A 19,934-nucleotide genomic window follows, 5' to 3' on the forward strand; every position below is an offset into this window, starting at 1 on the left:
ATCCCTCACCGATCCTGGGGCTGGTGAGGGGCTATCAGCCCCGCCGGCTAAAGCTCCCGGCACCCGTGCCAGAAAACGGCTGGAGAATGGCCAGGTCCGTGGCCACGCATTCGACGCCTTGTCGAATCGGTGCTCGGATGCCATCGATCGCCCACTGGACATGGAGCCACCAACGGCAGCAAATCCTGCTGCCTGGGCATCCTGGTGGGCCTGGTCCAGGTTGAAGGTGATGGAATCTGATGCCTGGGTGTACACAGCGTTACAGCGTGGATGCACCTGTGCGCGGACGTTTGTGAAATCTCACACAGGCCCCTGCCTGAGCCCTGGAATGAGCCAGAGGCAAAAAGGTTCAGGGTGACCGTCACCTTGAAGCCAGGAGCAGCCATGGAGATAGCGAATATAGCTGGCTGTTGTCCGAAATCTATGTCCCTGCCTGCTGAGGAGGGAGAGACAGAGAATGTCAGGAAGATGAAGATTCCCTTTGGATTAGATTGGATTGGATTTGTTTATTGTCACGTGTACCGAGGTATAGTGAAAAGTATTTTTCTGCGAGCAGCTCAACAGATCATTAAGTGCACGGGAAGAAAAGGGAAGAAAAGAAAATACATAATAGGGCAACACAAGATATACAATGTAACTACATAAGCACCGGCCTCGGATGAAGCATTCAGGGTGTAGTGTTAATGAGGTCAGTCCATAAGAGGGTCATTTAGGAGTCTGGTGACAGTGGGGAAGAAGCTGACCATCAAATGCCACCAGGTTACATGGTCATCCGGAGTTGTTCTGCTGCGCCACCCTCAACCCCTCCATCCCCCAGCCCCTTATGTAGCTATGATGTAGTGCACACTGCACCCCAGTCCCCATCAGTGAGAGGCACCTGGTCTATGATGTGGTTACCCTCTATCCTCACCACCCGTTCCTACCAACAGGGGTATCTGTGGCTTCTGCTATGCATGTTAGCGATCAGCTCCGTGGCCCCAGTCCTGTTTCTCCAAGTGTAGCCGACTGTGGATCTCCTGACTGGGTGGGCCGTGTGCTACTCTGCTAAAAGGGTGGCAACTGACCGTGTGGTGGAGCCGATCAACTTGTGCTGCCAGCCACCTCCATGCCATGATCCTGGTCTCTGGGCTGGTCCTACAGAGGGGGATGAGTGAGGGATGTGCGCATTTGCTGGGACCTTAGCTGCAGTGTTATGTGGAGCCTTGGTTTCACACAGAGGAGGTGACAGGGAGCCGATTAGGTTTCCTGGCCGGGGGCAGGATGGATGGGATCAGGGGCACGGAAGACAGGCAGGGCTCGAAGACGTCTTGTGGTCCCCAAGAGTGGGCTAGCTGACAGTGTCACTGGCGAGGCTTTTACACTGAGAGGGGCTGTGTGCGAGGGAGGGTTCCAACAGCCATGCTGCAGGTGTCCTTTCTTTGGGGTGAGCTCTGCTAATCCCTTGCTTCCTCTGCTGGGGGTGGGGGGCTGTGTTTCTGAGGAGTGCTAACACCTGGTGGGTCAGAGATTGTGCATGGCCACGCCTATCCCCTTGATGATACTGCTGAGGTACCAGAGTTTCCAGAGGGGCGGGCTGGGTGGGGATCACATGACCAGAAGCCCTCAGAGTGTATACAGGATACAGTCTCAATAGCAAAGGGCCTGTAAGTTACGGCTAAGGTGTGGGTGAAATGAAATACTGCAGTGCCGGATGCCAATCCCGTTTTTTGCTCAATTCTCCGCCCAATCCCGAACCTCCCTACTGGCATCGGGCAGCGGAGAATCATGGCCATTAAAATGGATTCCTGTTCCTTCTCAGCGTCTCAGTGAGGTCCATGAGGTTAAGATGAAACAGAAGAATCATGTTTATTTTTATCTGAGATACCTTGATTTTTGTTGCATCTGGTGTAAATTTTACATTTGACTAAATACAAACATCCCAATATTAACTATGAATAGGACAGCCGTGCTACCCATGGTGCTAAACTTTTTTTTAAATATAATTTTTATTGGAATTTTTTACAGAAAATATAAAACATAACGACAAACAATGAAATGCAACAAAATAACCCATAATAACTGTAACACCCCCAGACCGTATCGACGCATGTATTACATCCCCCACCCCCCCAACCCCAATGAACAACAAAAGAACTTAAAAATAAATTTAAATTAAATAAATAAACATAGTCATCGTCCGCCCCCCCCCCCCTTTCCCCCCCCCCCCCCCCCCCCCATGATGCTAAACTGGCAGACCGCTGGCCTAGCTGCACAGATTCTGAATTTTAATCTGCTTCCAATTGAGTTAACAATACAAATGTTTCAGTTTAATTTTTACCTTTGGACAATGCCAGTGAGTGATTGTTCCCACAGGCCACTTGAATGATGTTTTTCTCACTCAAACTCTGAAGTATCCTAAACGTAAGTAAAACACAAACATAATGTCACGTCATTTCTCAATCTTTCTCAGGCATATATCTCATCTGTTTCATTCATTTTTAAAAGAACAGTTGGGGCTTGTCATCGTCCGACTTTAAAATGTAACCCTCCGTTGGTAGGCTGTATGTTTTCCGTGCGTCTCCGCATGTGCACGGTGAGCAAACACAGGACAGTTTGGTCAGGGACGGTCAGCACGGCTTTGTCATGAGGAGGTCGTGCCTCACAAATTTGATTGAATTTCTTGAGGTGGGTGTCGGTGAGGGTGGTGTAGTTGATGTGGTCTATATGGATTTCAGCAAAGCCTTTGACAAAGTCCCACACGGGAACCTGTAATGAAGGCAAATGCATGGGATACAGGGTAATTTGGCGGGAGCTCCTGGGAATCGAACCTGGGACCCTGGAGCTGTGAAGCGATTAGGTAGATAGGTCAGGTGTTTTTCATGTGTTGGTGCAGATTTGCTGGGCTGAAGGTCATGGTGCGATTCTGTGACTCTATGAGTATAGTTTATCAGAGATATATCACTGAATAAACAGTTATTGAGCCACAAATGTTAGTCAGCCTGGATTCACTCTTATTTATGTAAGTTCAAGTCCCACTCCAGAGATTTCGCCACATAATCAACACCGACACATAGGAGGCAGTGAATGTTTGACAATAAAGACCTCAACAAAAGTCTTAGTGTATGGAGCAGTTGTCATTGCTCTCCTGTACTGCTGTCAGACTTGGATTGTGTATTAGTGACACCAGCAATGTCTCTGTTATGTCTTTTGGATTTAATGGGAGGATCCTAGAACAAAGTAGAGTGTTGAATTCAACTCCAGAAGGATTCGGGCAAAGCACCTGCAAAATTAACTTTGATGGACTGCGTCAATGTGACTGGATGGCCAAAAACCATCTCCCCCTCCAGGTCCTGTTTCCTCAACTCCCAAATGGCCAAACTTCCAGGGGAATGCAAAGAAAACAGTTTAATGACACTCTGTCACTCTCCTTGAAGCACATCAGCTTCATGACTGGGAGGAGCTTTACACCAATCATTCAGAATGGTGACAATTTGTCCATCAATCTGCATGACGCTTTGAGCCTTTTGAATGGGACATTCAAATGTTAAAAACTGTTTCCTTGCACCTGTTGCTAAATTATATTGTTATTTTGCCATCTTCTCACATTTGGACAGCAAGTCAATTTACATGTTGGCACAGAACTAAATAAAATCATAATTTCTAATACTTCAAAGCCACTGGGAATAATACAATTCTTACTGTGGTTTCGTTATGTGGAATTCTTTTGTGGCAGCTGCAGTGTCCTTCGATATAACTTCACTCTGATAAACCTTTTCTGCTTGGGAAAGGAACAGAATGTGGGAGGTCCCACAAGCTGCAAAGTGGATTCTCTGCTGCTTGAAGTGAGAAAACAGTCCTACAGGAAAAGAATGAAAACATTAAATATTAATATTTACGATTGCAGTGGTTATGTTACTGGACTAATAATTCAGAGAATGGGAGCTGAAACCCCCACCATAACCTGTCAGCATCAAGGGGGCCGAGGTGGAGATGGCTGACAGCTTCAAATTCCTACGGGTGAACATCACCAAAAATCTGTCCTGGTCCACCCAAGTCGATGCTGACACCAAGAAAGCACAACAGCGCCTATACTTCCTCAGGAAACTAAGGAAATTCAGAATGTCCACATTGACTTTTACCAATTTTTACAGATGCACCATTGAAAGCATCCTATCTGGCTGTATCACAGCTTAGTATGGCAACTGCTCAGCCCAAGACCATAACAAAATACAGAGAGTCGTGAACACAGCCCAGTCCATCACACGAACCTGCCTCCCATCCATTGACACCATCTACACCTCCCGCTGCCTGGGGAAAGCGGGCAGCATAATCAAAGACCCCTCCCACCCAGCTGACTCACTCTTCAACTTCTTCCATCGGGCAGGAGATACAAAAGTCTGAGAACACGCACAGATTCAAAAACAGCTTCTTCCCCACTGTTACCAGGGGCAAGGTCATGGTCAGGTACTTGGTTAATGGTCAGGTCGGCGAGTGGGGAGTCCCATGCAAGCGAGGATCGGGGTGTGGAATACTGTGGATGGGTCCTATGAGGGGGGGGGTCGGATTGTGGGGCTGGATTGGGTGGGGGGGGGGGGGGGGGAGTCCTATGCGAGGATCGGTCTGGGGATTTGAAATAGTTACGCAGATGTTAGAAGTGGTTTTATATCTTTTAACTTTTTCAGAGTAACTACCAGCTTAAAACTGGTGGAACCATCTGACGTTAGTGATTTAAATTGCTTTGACAGAGTGTTCCCAGCGCATTGCAATTATACAGGGGAAGTTAGCCCTCCTGGACAATTGGCCGGTAAATTCTTAACTGGGAACATCCGAGAGGGACCAACCCCGGCAAATCCAGCAAGGGCGGCATAGCAGCACAGTGGTTTGCACTGTTGCTTCACAGGCCCAGGGACCCGGGTTTGATTCCCGGCTTGAGTCACTGTCTGTGCGGAGTCTGCACATCTGACCCCCCGCTGGGTAGGAGAATCGCCGGAGGCGGTGTGAATCCGACCCCGCCGGTTGCCGAATTCTCCGGCGCCGGGGATTTGGTGGGGGCAGGAATCGCGCCGTGCCGGATGGCAGTCGCTGGCTGCGGCCCACCTGGCGATTCTCCGGCCTGCGATGGGCCAAGTGGCCGCCCGTTTGCGGCCAGTCCCGCCAACGTAATTTAGAGTAGGTACTTACCGGCGGGACCTGGCTGCGCGGGTGGCCTCCGGGGTCCTCGGGGTGGGCGCAGGGGGATCTGGCCCCGGGAGGTGCCCCCACGGAAGCCTGGCCCGTGATCGGGGCCCACCGATCCGCGGGCGGGCCTGTGCCGTGGGGGGCACTCTATTCCCCCGCGTCGGCTGGTGTAAAAGTCCGCGATGGCCGACGTGGAGATGAAACCACCCTGCACATGCGCTGGGATGGCGCCAGCACACGCTGGCACTCCTGCGCACGCACCAACTCGCGCTGGCCGGCGGGTGTCCTTCGGCGCCGGTTGTCGTGGCGCAAAGCCCCTTCCCCGCCAATCGGCGGGCGCAAACCACGCCGGCGCCAGCCTAGCCCCTGAAGGTGTGGATGATTCCGCACCTTTGGGCGGCCCGACGCCGGAGTGGTTCATGCCACTCCTTCGCGCCAGAGTTGCCCGCCCCGCTGGTCCGCGGAGAATCCTGCCCAAGCTTGTTAGATGAATTGGACATTCTGAATTCTTCCTCAGTGTACCTGAACAGATGCCCGAGTGCGACGACTTGGGGATTTTCACAGTTACTTCATTGCAGTGTTATTGTAAGCCTACTTGTGACACTAATAAAGATTTTTATTATTATTACAAGGGGGGTGGGGAAGGACGTTACCGTCAGGCATAAAAATGGAATCATACTGGGGAGAAAAATGGGCAATTATTGCTTTCTGGTTTCTCTGACAATCATTAACAGGAATAGTTACAGCAACAAATTAATCTGCTCTGTACTACAGTGAATTCACTTTGGATCGAATGGCAATTGGCTACAGGAAGTCTCAGTGAGTGAGAAAGCAACATTTTTTTAAAAAGGGAAATTTAAATAAAGTGTAATTGCATTTTTAAAATCAGATGATAAAAATAAGGTCAGTATTGAAATATTCTCTCTCCGGGGTCAACTTTGTCCTCCAGAAATACAGCGGTCCATTTGAGGTATTGACAGGTTTTGAAACTCGCAGCAAGATCCAGTCAGTTAACCAAGCTGCTGCTCATAGTGTGTATTTGGGTTAAAGGGCCAAAGGTCGGTATTCAGAGCCGGGGTCTGTGTTGCTGCTGCAGCTGTGACTGTAACTGAGAGAAACGAAACTGAAAGTGAACAACATCACGAGAAGGAAATTGCGAAGGACGGGGAAGGGCGGAAAATTGTAACCGATACCCAAACCACAGCCGCATTTAAGGTGAATGCAATGCGGGGAGGTGAAAGACATAACATTAAATTAAACATTTGGTACAATTCCTGGTGCAAATCTGATTGGAAGATTTTTTAAAGTATTAAAAATTACCGGATTTTATCTGGAGTCTCACAATAACCTTATATTTATTATCCACGATTTCTATCAAATATATAGGGCAGGATTCTCTGTTTCTGAGACTACAGGAGACGCCAACGCAGAATTCGTGAACTTTCAGGACAGCAAAACTGGCGCCGCAGCTGGAACGATTCCGTTACTGTCCAGGGGCTCACACCGGCACCACATGAAACACAATCGATTCAAATGAAAAACGGTGCCAGATTCGCTGGGTCTGTGATTGACACTCGGGAGGCTGACAAGCTGCAGCTGCACATACACATTACACTCCCCACACACACTCAGCCCAGCCAGCAAGGTGGCACTGGTTGTGCTGGGGCATGTCATTACGGCTGATGGGGTAGAGGTGGCAAGACGGGTGGCCTGGGGGACAGGTATACGACCCCGTAGCCCTAGGTTCACAGTGGGCTATGAGTGGAGTGCACAGCTGCATGGCTGCCTTTCCGGCTGGGCCAATGGAGTTCCATGCCCATACACCCCGACCCCACAGCCCACCCACCTCCTGGCCACCCCCTCCTACTCCCCCGGCCTGGGCAGAACCCTCTGGTGAGCGGCACAACTGTCAGCAAATTATGGCGATGTTGGACACTTTCCGTACCCGCTCTCTCTCCCTCAGCAGGCACAACGCCGGTTTCACGATTTTTAAAAGCGTGATTTTTAAAAGTGGACTGCGCTGGAAACTCGACCCATCGGAGGAGGAGAATCGTGGGTGCCCCGGAGAATACCGGGTCGGGCCCGCTAATGATATGCAAACGGTGTTTACTGTACGTGAGGAGTGAAACACATTGACGCCGCTGTCGAGGTGACAGAGAATCGTGATTTGACGCGAAATCAGCGCCCGCGCGATTTCAGCGTGGGAACCAATTCTGCGCCCAATCGCGTTTCGCAATTTTGCCGTCGGCCAACGGAGAATCCCCATCCATAGTTTATTCTAAACTCTGAACACTTTGTTTACTTCGCAATATGTCTAAATTAATACATGCGTCATGTCTGTCAATGTTATATATAATAATTGCATCTTCAAACATTCCCTTTCCTATTGCAGACAGGAGTTTCTTACCAGGTTCTGTTTTCCTCTTCCATCCACGGACTTTGATATAAACCTTCCCGTTTCCCAACACAAACACAGTGACTCCGTCCCGGCTGCAAACATGTTGAATTCTCTGCCCGGTGAGAACTCCCTCTGTCTGTGAGCTGGGTTTGTGCTGGATTCCTGAGCCCAGCTCCCCCCAACACAACATGTTCCTCTCTCTCTGTCTGTCTGTCTCTCTGTGTCTCTCTCAGCGCTCGGATCCTCTTTATTATTCCTCTTTCAAACAATCAGCAATCCAGAGACAGAAAAATACTTTCCCTGCAGAGATTTAGCTGTCAGACAGATAAACAAATCGCTTCCTCTTCCAGAGCTGTTGCTGCTGCTACAGATCCAATTGGTCTGACAGTCTCTCTCTCTCACACGCACAATATATTTATTTATCTGGGGGATCCCCTATCTCTGGCCCCGCCTCTGACCCAACTGGGCCAGCCAATGGCAACAAGAGCTGGATTGTTTTGGGAAAATAACTTTCAATTGCGTTCACCCGGCAGTTTCTGTTTCCCAACAGACGGTGTTGTTGCAGCGTTCTGTCAGAATGATGAAAGGGAACTGAAAACGAAACGGAATCCTGAATGAGGATTGAACTCGCTGAACATTTTCAATCTGACTGCCTGGGGTTTGAACCCAGATCTTCTCCCAAACATCTCTGATTGCAACTCCCAAAGTGAGAATCAGACTCCCAGATGAACAAGCCCCACTAGCTCACACGTGTTAGGGAATTAATTCCCTTTCTCTGGCCCTGTCTCTGAACCCTCTCTGCCAGCCACTGGCAACAAGAATTGTTTTGGAAATTAACCTTTCAATTGTATTTACCCAGGGTTTCATAAAGCCAGTTATTGTAGTTTATATGGTCATGTAGTCCAGTTGAGACCACCCCACAGTGTGAGACGAGTGTACATATATATGTGTTCAAACCTGGAACTTGATGACTGTCTGCCTGTTTCTTACCATCATCCCCCCCCCACCCCCCCCCCCCCCCCCACCCCACCCCCAGCCCCCTCCATGTCCCTCCCTTGTGGGTTCACCGGGAAAATGTAATTCTTGCTCCTGTTGAGTTTTTAGCCCGAGAAGGCCCAAAACTCTTTCAGGAGTTTCATGATTCCCTCCATGCTGGCTCAGGGGTCCGAGACGTAGAGGAGAAGGTCATCCGCATCGAGTGAAACTCCGTGTTCTCTGTCACCTCTCTGGTTTCCCCTCCAACCTTTCGCCGCTCTGAGGGCGGTCTCCAGTGGCTCGGTTGCGAGGGCGAACAGAAACGGGAATAGAGGCATCCTTGCCTCGTGGGACTGTACAGCTGGTGGTGTTCGTCTCCACGCCCGTCATGTGAACGTTGTACAGGCGTTTCACCCAGGAGGTGAACCCTGGCCCAAGCCCAAATCGTTCCAGTACCTCTGTGAGATACTTACACTGAACTCTGTCGAAGCTTTTTCTGCGTCCAGAGGGATTTTAGTGTTCTCTACCCGGATGGGGATCATTATCATGTTCAGCAGGGGCCTGATTTTGATGCTAGCTGTCTGCCCTTGACAAGCCTGTCTGGTCTTCTGCGACCACCCCTGGCCTGCAGTTCTCCAGTCACTTAATAGGATCCTGGCGAGTATTTTCACGTCTACATTGAGCAGCGAGGTGGGTCTGTGGGACCCACACCCAGTCAGGTCTTTGTTGTTCTAGGGTATCAGCGAGATTGAGGCTTGTGCCAGCTTTGGCGGCAGCATGCCCCTTGCTAGCGAGCTTGCAAACATCCCCCGCAAGTGCGGGGCCAGTGCTGCCGCAAATTGTTTTTTTTTTTTAAATAATTTTTATTGAATTTTTCAAAATACAAACATTTTAACCCCCCCTACATTCACATTTAAATTATACCAAAACAAAGTCAAACCCCCCTGCTTAACAAGAAAAAGAAAAAAAAAGTCTCCCCCCCCCCACCCGCGCGTCCCCCCCCCCCCCCCCCCCCCCCCCGCCGGCGAACCGACAGTCAGACCAACTTATCATTTCTAGCAGCGTCCTCGGGCAGGCCTTGCCCGTGCCACCACCGCTACCGTACTTCCTTCGTCTTTGTCCCCCCTCCCCCCCCCCCCTCCTCCCCCCTCCCTCCCGCCCTCCCCTCCCCTCCCGGGTTGCTGCTGTCACGGCCTCCGTCTCTATCTCTGATCCAAGAGGTCTAGGAAGGGTTGCCATCGCCTGGAAAACCCCTGCACCGACCCTCTCAGGGCGAATTTGATCCTTTCCAATTGGATGAAGTTTGCCATGTCGTTTAACCAGGTGTTAACACTCGGAGGCCTTTCATCCCTCCACTGAATCAGGATCCTCCTCCGAGCCACCAAGGACGCAAAGGCTAATATTCCAGCCTCCCTCGCCTCCTGTACCCCCGGTTCCACCCCAACCCCGAAGATCGCAAGTCCCCATCCTGGCTTGACCCTGGACCCCACCACTCTCGACACCGTCCCTGCCACCCCCTTCCAGAACTCCTCCAGTGCCGGACATGCCCAAAACATGTGTGCATGATTCGCAGGGCTTCCCGAACATCTAATACACCTGTCTTCACCCCCGAAAAACCGACTCATCCTTGTCCCCGTCATGTGGGCTCTATGCAGTACCTTAAATTGAATGAGACTTAGTCTCGCACATGACGACGACGAGTTGACCCTCTCCAGGGCGTCTGCCCATGTCCCGTCCTCTATCTGTTCCCCCAGCTCTAACTCCCACTTATCTTTCAGCTCCTCTACTGGTACCTCCTCCACCTCCTGCATAATCTTATAGATGTCCGAGATCTTCCCCTCCCCGACCCAGACCCCTGATAGCACCCTATCACTCACCCCCCTGTCGGGGAGCGTGGGGAACCCCGCTACCTGTCGTCTGGCAAATGCCTTTACTTGGAGGTACCTGAACGTGTTCCCCGGGGGGAGCCCAAATTTCTCCTCCAGCTCTCCCAGGCTCGCAAACCTCCCCTCTATAAACAGGTCCCTCAGTTGTCTAATACCCGCCCTCTGCCAGCTCTGGAATCCCCCTCCTGTGTTTCCCGGCGCAAATCTGTGGTTCCCTCTTAGTGGTGCCCCTATCAGACCTCCCACTTCCCCCCTGTGTCGCCTCCACTGCCCCCAGATCTTGAGGGTGGCCGCCACCACCGGGCTCGTGGTATACCTCGTGGGAGGGAGCGGCCATGGTGCCGTTACCAGTGCCCCTAAGCTTATGTTGCCGCAGGACGCCCTCTCCATGCGCTTCCAGGCTGCCCCCTCCCCTTCCATCATCCACTTTCGTACCATCGATGTATTTGCCGCCCAGTAATATCCTGAAAGGTTGGGTAACGCCAGCCCTCCACTATCCCTACTCCGCTCCAAAAAGACCCTTCTAACTCTCGGGGTGCCATGTGCCCACACATACCCCATGATACTACTCGTTACCTTCTTGAAAAAGGCCCTGGGGAGGAAGATGGGCAGACACTGGAACAAAAACAAGAACCTCGGGAGGACCGTCATTTTAACTGACTGCACCCTCCCTGCCAGCGACAGCGGCACCATGTCCCACCTCTTAAACTCCTCCTCCATCTGTTCCACCAGTCTGGAAAAGTTCAACTTGTGGAGGGTCCCCCAGTTCTTTGCCACCTGCACCCCCAAATACCTAAAACTTTTAACTGCTCTTTTGAAGGGGAGCCTCCCAATTCCCTCCCCTTGGTCTCCCTGGTGTATTACAAAGACCTCACTTTTCCCCAGATTTAATTTATATCCCGAAAAGTCCCCGAACTCCGCTAGTATCCCCATTACCTCCGGCATTCCCCCCTCCGGGTCTGCCACATACAACAACAAATCATCCGCATAGAGCGAGACCCGATGTTCCTCCCCTCCCCTTGTCAGTCCTCTCCACCCCCCTGAACCCCTCAGTGCCATCGCCAACGGCTCAATCGCTAATGCAAAGAGTAAGGGAGATAGGGGACATCCCTGCCTAGTACCTCGATGGAGCCCAAAATATTCTGACCTCCTCCCGTTTGTTACCACACTTGCCGTCGGAGCTGAATAGAGCAGTTGTACCCACTTGATAAATCCCTCCCCAAACCCAAACCTTTCCAACGTCTCCCACAAGTATTCCCACTCCACCCTGTCAAATGCCTTCTCCGCGTCCAGCGCTACCACTATCTCCGCCTCCCCTTCCACTGCTGGCATCATAATCACATTTAACAATCTCCGGACATTTGTGTTAAGTTGGCGTCCCTTCACGAACCCCGTCTGGTCTTCATGGACTACCCCTGGCACACAGTCCTCTATCCTGGTTGCCAAGACCTTTGCTAACAGCTTGGCGTCAACATTCAGGAGGGAGATGGGCCTGTAGGACCCGCACTGGACCGGGTCCTTGTCCCGCTTCAAAATCAAGGAGATCAGGGCCTGCGACATTGTTGGGGGCAGTACCCCCCCTCGCGCGCCTCATTGAAGGCTCGCACCAGCACTGGACCCACCAAGTCCACAAATTTCCTGTAAAACTCCACCGGGAACCCATCCGGCCCCGGCGCCTTCCCCGCCTGCATCTGGCCTATCCCTTTAATTAGCTCCTGCAGCTCTATCGGCGCCCCCAACCCTTCCACCAGCTCCTCCTGTACCTTTGGGAACCCCAATTTGTCGAGAAAGTTCTTCATTCCCCCTCTCCTCTTCGGCGGTTCAGACCTATACAATTCCCTATAGAAGTCCCTAAAGACCCTATTCACCTCTTGCCCCTTCTGCACTACGTCCCCACCCCTCTCTCTCACTCCCCCAATCTCTCTGGCTGCATCTCGCTTACGAAGCTGGTGTGCCAGCATCCTGCTCGCCTTTTCCCCGTACTCATACGCCACACCCTGCGCCCTTCTCCACTGCATTTCCGCCTTCCTAGTGGTCAGTAGGTCGAACCTGGCCTGCAAGCTACGCCGCTCCCTTAATAGCCCCTCCTCTGGCGCCGCCGCATATTTCCTATCTACTTCTAGGAGCTCCCCCACCAGCCTCTCCCTTTCCTGCCTCTCCTTCCTCTCTCTGTGTGCCCTTATGGAGATCAGCTCTCCTCTAATCACTGCTTTCAAGGCCTCCCAGACCGTCCCCACCTGCACCTCACCTGTGTCATTCGTACCCAGATAGTTCTCAATGCCCGTTCTCACCCTTCTGCACACCTCTTCGTCCGCCAACAGCCCTACATCCAGGCGCCACAACGGGCGTTGGTCCCGCGCCTCCCCCATGTCCACGTCCACCCAATGTGGTGCATGGTCCGATATCGCAATGGCCGAGTACTCCGTGTCCTGCACTCTCGGTATCAGCCCCCTGTTCAATACGAAAAAATCGATCCTAGAGTACACTCTGTGGACGTGGGAGAAAAAAGAATACTCCCTCACCCTAGGCCTACCAAATCTCCATGGGTCTACCCCTCCCATCTGCTCCATGAACCCCCTTAACACCTCTGCCGCTGCCGGCCTCCTATTCGTCCTGGAACTCGATCTATCCAGCCCAGGGTCTAACACCGTATTAAAGTCCCCTCCCATGATCAGGCCCCCTGCCTCCAGTCCCGGGATGAGGCCCAGCAGGCGCCTCATAAAACCCGCGTCGTCCCAGTTCGGGGCATACACATTTACCAGTACCACATTCTCTCCCTGCAGCCTACCCCTCACCATCACGTACCTGCCCTCCTTGTCTGCCACCACCTCTGCCGCCACAAACGACACCCTCTTTCCCACCAAAATCGCCACCCCCCGGTTCTTGATATCCAAGCCTGAGTGGAACACCTGTCCCACCCACCCCCTTCTCAGGCGGACCTGATCTGCTACCCTCAAATGAGTCTCCTGCAGCATTGCTACATCAGCCTTCAGTCCCTTCAGGTGTGAGAAGACCCTTGATCTTTTGACCGGCCCATTCAGCCCCCTTACGTTCCACGTGATCAATCGGGTCGCAGAGCGACCCGTCCCTACTCCCTGTCGATTAGCCATGTCTTGTCCCTTGCTCGCCCCGGGTCATCCCTTCTTTTCTGACCCGCTTCCCATAGCGATGGCCCCCCCCCCCCCCACCCCCCCGGCTCTCCCCTTCTCGTCCCTGGTCTTTCCAGCAGCAACCCGGTGTCCCCCCCCAGCCCCCCCCCCCTTTCCCCCTCCCCCCTGGCTAGGACCCCTCCTAGCCGCGATGTGCCCCACATCGTACTCCCGAGAGTCAGCTGGTCTCCGCTGATCCGGCTGCTCCTGCCACCTTCCGACTCCTCCCGGTTCACCCCATCTGCGCCCGTGAAAGATCCCCTTAAAACCCCCGAGAAAGACCCGCATAATCAACCCGCTCCCCCCCGTCCCGTCTCCCCAACTTAACGATATAAATACAAATACCCAATGGCAACTAAATACATAAATACTTAACTACATACTTAAATAACAAAATAATTAACTAACTATCAACTAACAGTGTGCCCACCCATCACCCTCCATCAAACAGTATAAATAACCGCAGATAACCATAACCCGAAAAGAAAAAAAGAACAAAAAACCCCCCCAAGCACCCAAAGAAAAAGGGTAAGAGGGGTAAATAACTAAGGGAAATTGGAAACGGGAAAAAACACCCCATAAGAAGCCAACGACCCACAATAGAGATTTCAACAGTACAAATATACAGAAACACCCAACAACTCGAAACCTTCAAAATATTCAGAAAAGTCAACCGTTCGAGAAAAAACACCCCAAACACTCCACGAAACTGTTACCCAGTTCCGACCTGGCCTGAAAAAGAAAAGGGCCACTTGCTCAATCAAGAGTCCCCCGGCGGCTACGACCGCCGGTGCTCCCAGGTTTTAGTTCGTGTCCAACTTTTCCTCTTGTACAAAGGTCCAGGCCTCCTCTGGGGACTCGAAATAATGATGTTGGTCCTTGTAGGTGACCCACAAGCGCGCCGGTTGCAGCATTCCAAATTTGATCTTTTTCGCGTGTAGCACCGCCTTTGTCCGGTTGTACCGGGCCCGCCGCTTTGCCACCTCCGCACTCCAGTCCTGGTACACCCTTACCGTCGAGTTCTGCCACTTGCTGCTTTTCTCCCTTTTAGCCCACCTCAGGACTTTCTCTCGATCACTTAGCCGCTGGAACCGCACCAGCACCGCCCTCGGGGGCTCGTTTGCCCTAGGCCTCCTGGCCATGACCCGGTATGCCTCTTCCAATTCCAGGGGCGCCGGACCGGCCCCTTCCCCCATCAGGGAGCTCAACATCTCCGCCACATATCCCGGGAGATCCGACCCCCCCAGGCCTTCTTCCAGGCCCAGGATCCTCAAATTTTTCCTCCTCATCCGAGTGTCCAGCTCCTCGAAGCGGCTCTGCCACTTCATGTGGAGTGCCTCGTGCACCTCCACCTTTGCCCCGATGACTGTGGCCTCCTCCTCCCTCGCGGTCATCTCCTGCTGCAGATCTTTAATCGACGCCTCTTGGATCACCTGGGCTCCCACCAACCTGGTGGCCGTCGCGTTCATGGACTCTAAGAGTTCCACTTTCATCTCCGTGAAAAAACGGAGGAGAACGGCCTGCTGCTCCTCCGCCCATTTCTTCCACTCCTCCGATACACCGCCGGCCGCCATTTTGATTTTCTTCCCCCGCTTTTTTTGGGGAGCTGCTGCCGTTTTTCTTGCCGCTCCACTCCGGGTACCGACCATAAAATTGGTCTAGTTCTCCTCAGGGGACCTTCCCCCACCGGGATTCGTTTTTTCAGCGCCGTTGGGGCCCTCCAATTGGCCCAAAAACACCTTTGTTGCAGGAGCTTCCAAATGTGCGGCTTAGCTAGTCATAGCCGCAACCGGAAGTCCGCAAATTGTTTTTCAAGTCCGCTGGAAATCCATCTGATCCTGGCACCTTCCCCGCCTGCTTGGAGTTAATGCTCTCCATGACTTTCCCGGGTTTTAGAGGTACTCCCAGCCCCCTTTTCCTATCCTCCCCCATGACTGGCATGTCGAGTCCATCGAGGAAGTGTTTCATCCCAAGTCCCCTTCGATGGGCTCAGAGGTGCACAGCCCTGGTAGAAGGCCTCGAATGCTTTGTTGACCTTTTCCGGTTTGGCTACCAGCCTGCTGTTACTGTCCCTGATCTGTGCTATTTCTGTTGTGGCTGCCTGCTTTCTCAGCTGGTGAGCCAGCAGGGCGGCTGGCTTTGTCTCCCAGTTTGCAGAGGTCTCCCGTTTCTGATGGAGCTGGCGCACTACTTTCCTGGGGCGGCACGATAGCACAGTGGTTCGCGCTGTTGCTTCACAGTGCTAGGGTCGATTCCCGTTTGGGTCACTGTCTGTGCGGAGTCTGCATGTTCTCCCTGTGTCTGCGTGGGTTTCCTCTGGGTGCTCCGGTTTCCTCCCACAAGTCCCGAAAGACGTGCTTGTTAGGTGAATTGGACATTCAGAATTCTCCCTCCATGTACCCGAACAGGAGCCGGAATGTGGCGACTAAGGGATTGTCACAGTAACTTCATTGCAGTGTTAATGTAAGCCTATTTGTGACACTAATAAAGATTATTATTATTACAAAGGGGGAAGTTACCGTCAGTCATTAAAATGGGATCAGACTGGGGAAAAAAACAGGGAATTATTGCTTTCTGCTTTCTCAGACAATCATTAACAGAAATAGTTACAGCAAGAAATTAATCTGCTCTGTACTACAGTGAATTCACTTTGGATTGAATAGCAATTGGCTAAAGGGGCCGGGATTCTCCGATATCGCAGCCAAGTTTTGAGACCAGTGTCAAAACCGACGCGAGCGACGCCGTCGTCAATGGGCCACCATGCCCAGTAATTCCCTTGTTCATCGGGGGTTAGAACACTGCGGAGTGCTTTGCGCTGCTCCGGCGCCGAAAGACGGCTCTCCACGGCCGGCGCGGGTCCACGCTTGCGCATGATGGCCGTCTCCGCGCCGGCGTATGTGTGCAGTTGCCGTCTCCACGCCGGCCCTCGCGCAGCATGGCAGAGCCCAACAGGGGCCAGGCGCGGAGGAATGAGCGCACCCGCCGAACGGAAGCCCACGAACACGGGCCTGGCCACCGTGAAGGCCCCCCCCCCCCCCCCCCCCCCCCGGAGTCGGATCCACCCGCCCCCTCCCCAGGACGGCCCCCGCAGCCAGAACGCCGAGGTCCCTCCGGGTGGGACCATACGTAACCCACAATGGTGGGAACTCGGCGGAACCCGGAGGGCACTCGGCCCGCGAGCGCGGAGAATCGCAGCGGAGGCCGCTTTCAATGGCCCCCCGGCCGGCGCCGCAGCGACCGCGTGGGCGCGATTGGCGCCAATTCTCTGGTTGCCAGAGAATCGGCGACGCGGCATCGGAGCGGCATGGCGGCTTTCTCGCGCCGCCCCGGCGTTTCTCCGACCCAGCGCAGGCACGGAGAATCCTGAACAGGAAGTCTCAGTGAGGGAGGAAGCAACAATTTTTTTAAAAAGAGAAATTTAAATAAAGTGTAATTGCATTTTAAAAATTAGATGATAAAAATAAGGTCAGTGTTAAAATATTCTCTCTCCGGGGTCAACTTTGTCCTCCAGAAATACAGCGGTCCATTTGAAGTATTGACAGGTTTTGAAACTCGCAGCAAGATCCAGTCAGTTAACCAAGCTGCTGCTCATAGTGTGTATTTGGGTTAAAGGGCCAAAGGTCGGTATTCAGAGCCGGGGTCTGTGTTGCTGCTGCAGCTGTGACTGTAACTGAGAGAAACGAAACTGAGAGTGAACAACATCACGAGAAGGAAATTGCGAAGGACGGGGAAGGGCGGAAAATTGTAACCGATACCCAAACCACAGCCGCATTTAAGGTGAATGCAATGCGGGGAGGTGAAAGACACAACATTAAATTAAACATTAAGTACAATTCCTAGTGCAAATCTGATTGGAAGATTTTTAAAGGTATTAAAAATTACCGATTTCATCTGGAGTCTCACAATAACCTTATATTTATAATCCACGATTTCTATCAAATATATAGGGCAGGATTCTCTGTTTCTGAGACTACAGGAGACGCCAACGCAGAATTCGTGAACTTTCAGGACAGCAAAACTGGCGCCGCAGCTGGAACGATTCCGTTACTGTCCAGGGGCTCACACCGGCACCACGTGAAACACAGTCGATTCAAATGAAAAACGGCGCAGGATCCGCCGGGTCCGTGGTTGACACTCGGGAGGCTGACAAGCTGCAGCCGCACACACACATTACACTCCCCACACACACTCAGCCCAGCCAGCAAGGGGAGCAGCACAACTGTCAGCAAATTATGGCGATGTTGGACACTTTCCGTAACCGCTCTCTCTCCCTCAGCAGCCACAACGTCGGTTTCACGATATTTAAAAGCACAAGTGAACCGCGCCAACGGGAACGTGGTCCATCGGAGGAGGAGAATCGCGGGTGCCCCGGAGAATACCGGGTCAGGCCCGCTAATGATATGCAAAAGGTGTTTACTGAACGTGCATTCCAGAATGCATTGACGGCGCTGTCAAGGTGACAGAGAATCGTGATTTGGCGCGAAATCAGCGCCCGCCGCGATTTTGGCGTGGAAACCAATTTTGCGCCCAATCGCGTTTCGCGATTTTGCAGTCGGCCAAGGGAGAAGCCCCGTCCATAGTTTATTCCAAACTCTGAACACTTTGTTTATTTTGCAATATGCCTAAATTAATACATGTCATGTCTGTCAATGGTATATATAATAATTTCATCTTCAAACATTCCCTTTCCTATTGCAGACAGGAGTTTCTTACCAGGTTCCGTTTTCCTCTTCCATCCACGGACTTTGATATAAACCTTCCCGTTTCCCAACACAGAGTGGCCGGGATTCTCCGAGCCCGCGCCGGGTTGGACACGACCCTCCTGACCAACAAGGCAATAAGGCTTTATGCAAAACAACATCTGTTTCATGAAGGTGTCTCGTTCCTTCGCCATGTTTGATGTTTTCACAAATTTGAGGTTCGTTCTGTCTCCGTGTACACAGTTAAAGTCCCCCCCACTCCATGTCGGTACGGGTCTATGTCGGGGATGTCCGCCATGGTCTTCTTTATGAACTCCACAATGTCCCAGTTGGGTGCGTACAAGCTGACCAGGGCCACCGGGTTTCCCTTGTAGGACACCACTGACCATGAAGTACCGTCCCACTGGGTAACCATCGTCGTCGCTGTAAACACCGTCCTCTTATTGAGTGGTATGACTAACTCCCTAGCTCTCGTCCCGTAGCATGGACGGTAAGTCTGTCCCACCCGCAGTCAGTCCTTCCCCCTCAGGTGTGCCTCTCGGAGGAAGTCTATGTCAGCCCTCATACTTTGCAGCTGGGCGAAGACTCTGGATCTTTTCACTGGGCCTTTAGGTCCCCCGAAATTCCAGTGACTATCCTGATGGGGGGTTTCTGTCCTTGGCCCTCCTGCGGGATCAACCATACTTACCTGGTGGACGTGCCCCTGCACTTTGTTAGGGGGCCGTCCAAGATGGCCGCAGTCACCTCACTCACCATGAGGCCGGGCCCCTGTGCTCCAGGGTTTCCGTTTGTCCAGGGGCCACCCAACACAGCCACCAACTGTGTGCACACCATGTGGGTGGGCCCCTGCACTTTGAGGTTCCCTTTGTTTGGGGACCCTCCAAAGTGGCTGTTTGCGGTGCCTTTGTGTTCCTTGCTGCCATGTGCCATCTGTTGTAGCCAGCCTAGAGCCCTCCCCCCTTGAACCTTTGTTCCTTCTTTGGGTCTGTTTCCTCCCCCCCCCCCCCTTCCTGTTCTCCACCCCTCCCGTTTACCCTTTAACTACCCCCCATTGGTGGTGTTTATCCCCCCTGTCGCCAGATGCTCTTTCCCTGGCGGGAGATGCACTACAACCCCCCTCTCACTCGTGCGTCTTGGCGCCAGCTTTCCCACTGGTGTTGTGCGCACCCCCCCCCCCCCCCCCCCCCCGGGTCGTCCTAAGCCTCTCCTTCGCCCGGCACCTGTCTTCCCTCTCTTCCTTCTCCTCACCCTCTTCTGCACCCTGCTGCTCTCGCTCCCATCAATCTGAGCCTTAGCTCTCACGTTCCTATTGAGGCAATGCAGTCCCAAGCAAATTGTCTTTTTAAAGTCTCAGTTTTCCAGGGTTTCCGCTTCATCTCAGGCTTTGCTGCTGTCTTCCCAGCCCGTGTTTATGGACAAATTCCGCTTTCTCAGGTGCAGTAAATAGTGTTCCCTGCCCTGGAAGGTGACCCTTGGTTTGGTTGGGTACAGCATTCCGAACATCACGCTGTTCCTGTACTGAGCTGCCTTCACTCTATTAAATCCGCCCTGTGCTTGGCCAGGCCTGCCCTAATATCCTGGTAGATGCTGATCGGGTGCCCATCCCATACGCAGGATGTTGTCTGACTGGCCCAGTTCACGATTCTTTCCCAGTCGTGGTACAAGTGTA

The 19,934-nt window shown here is 52.6% G+C and overlaps 1 protein-coding gene across 1 annotated transcript in view; it reads right to left on the reverse strand.

Moving 5' to 3' along the window:
• LOC119963671 (probable E3 ubiquitin-protein ligase HERC3) overlaps positions 1 to 19,934 on the reverse strand; it is a 141,174-nt gene that overhangs the window by 48,795 nt on the left and 72,445 nt on the right. Inside the window, exons 26-28 of the mRNA XM_038792988.1 lie at positions 7,565 to 7,784; positions 3,679 to 3,835; positions 2,318 to 2,394 (exon numbers count right to left, since the gene is read on the reverse strand). Coding sequence (XP_038648916.1) covers positions 2,318 to 2,394; positions 3,679 to 3,835; positions 7,565 to 7,784 — 454 coding nt within the window. The remainder of the gene's footprint in view (positions 1 to 2,317; positions 2,395 to 3,678; positions 3,836 to 7,564; positions 7,785 to 19,934) is intronic.

This window comes from Scyliorhinus canicula, chromosome 3, assembly GCF_902713615.1.
Source record: "Scyliorhinus canicula chromosome 3, sScyCan1.1, whole genome shotgun sequence".
Classification (NCBI taxonomy): domain Eukaryota; kingdom Metazoa; phylum Chordata; class Chondrichthyes; order Carcharhiniformes; family Scyliorhinidae; genus Scyliorhinus; species Scyliorhinus canicula.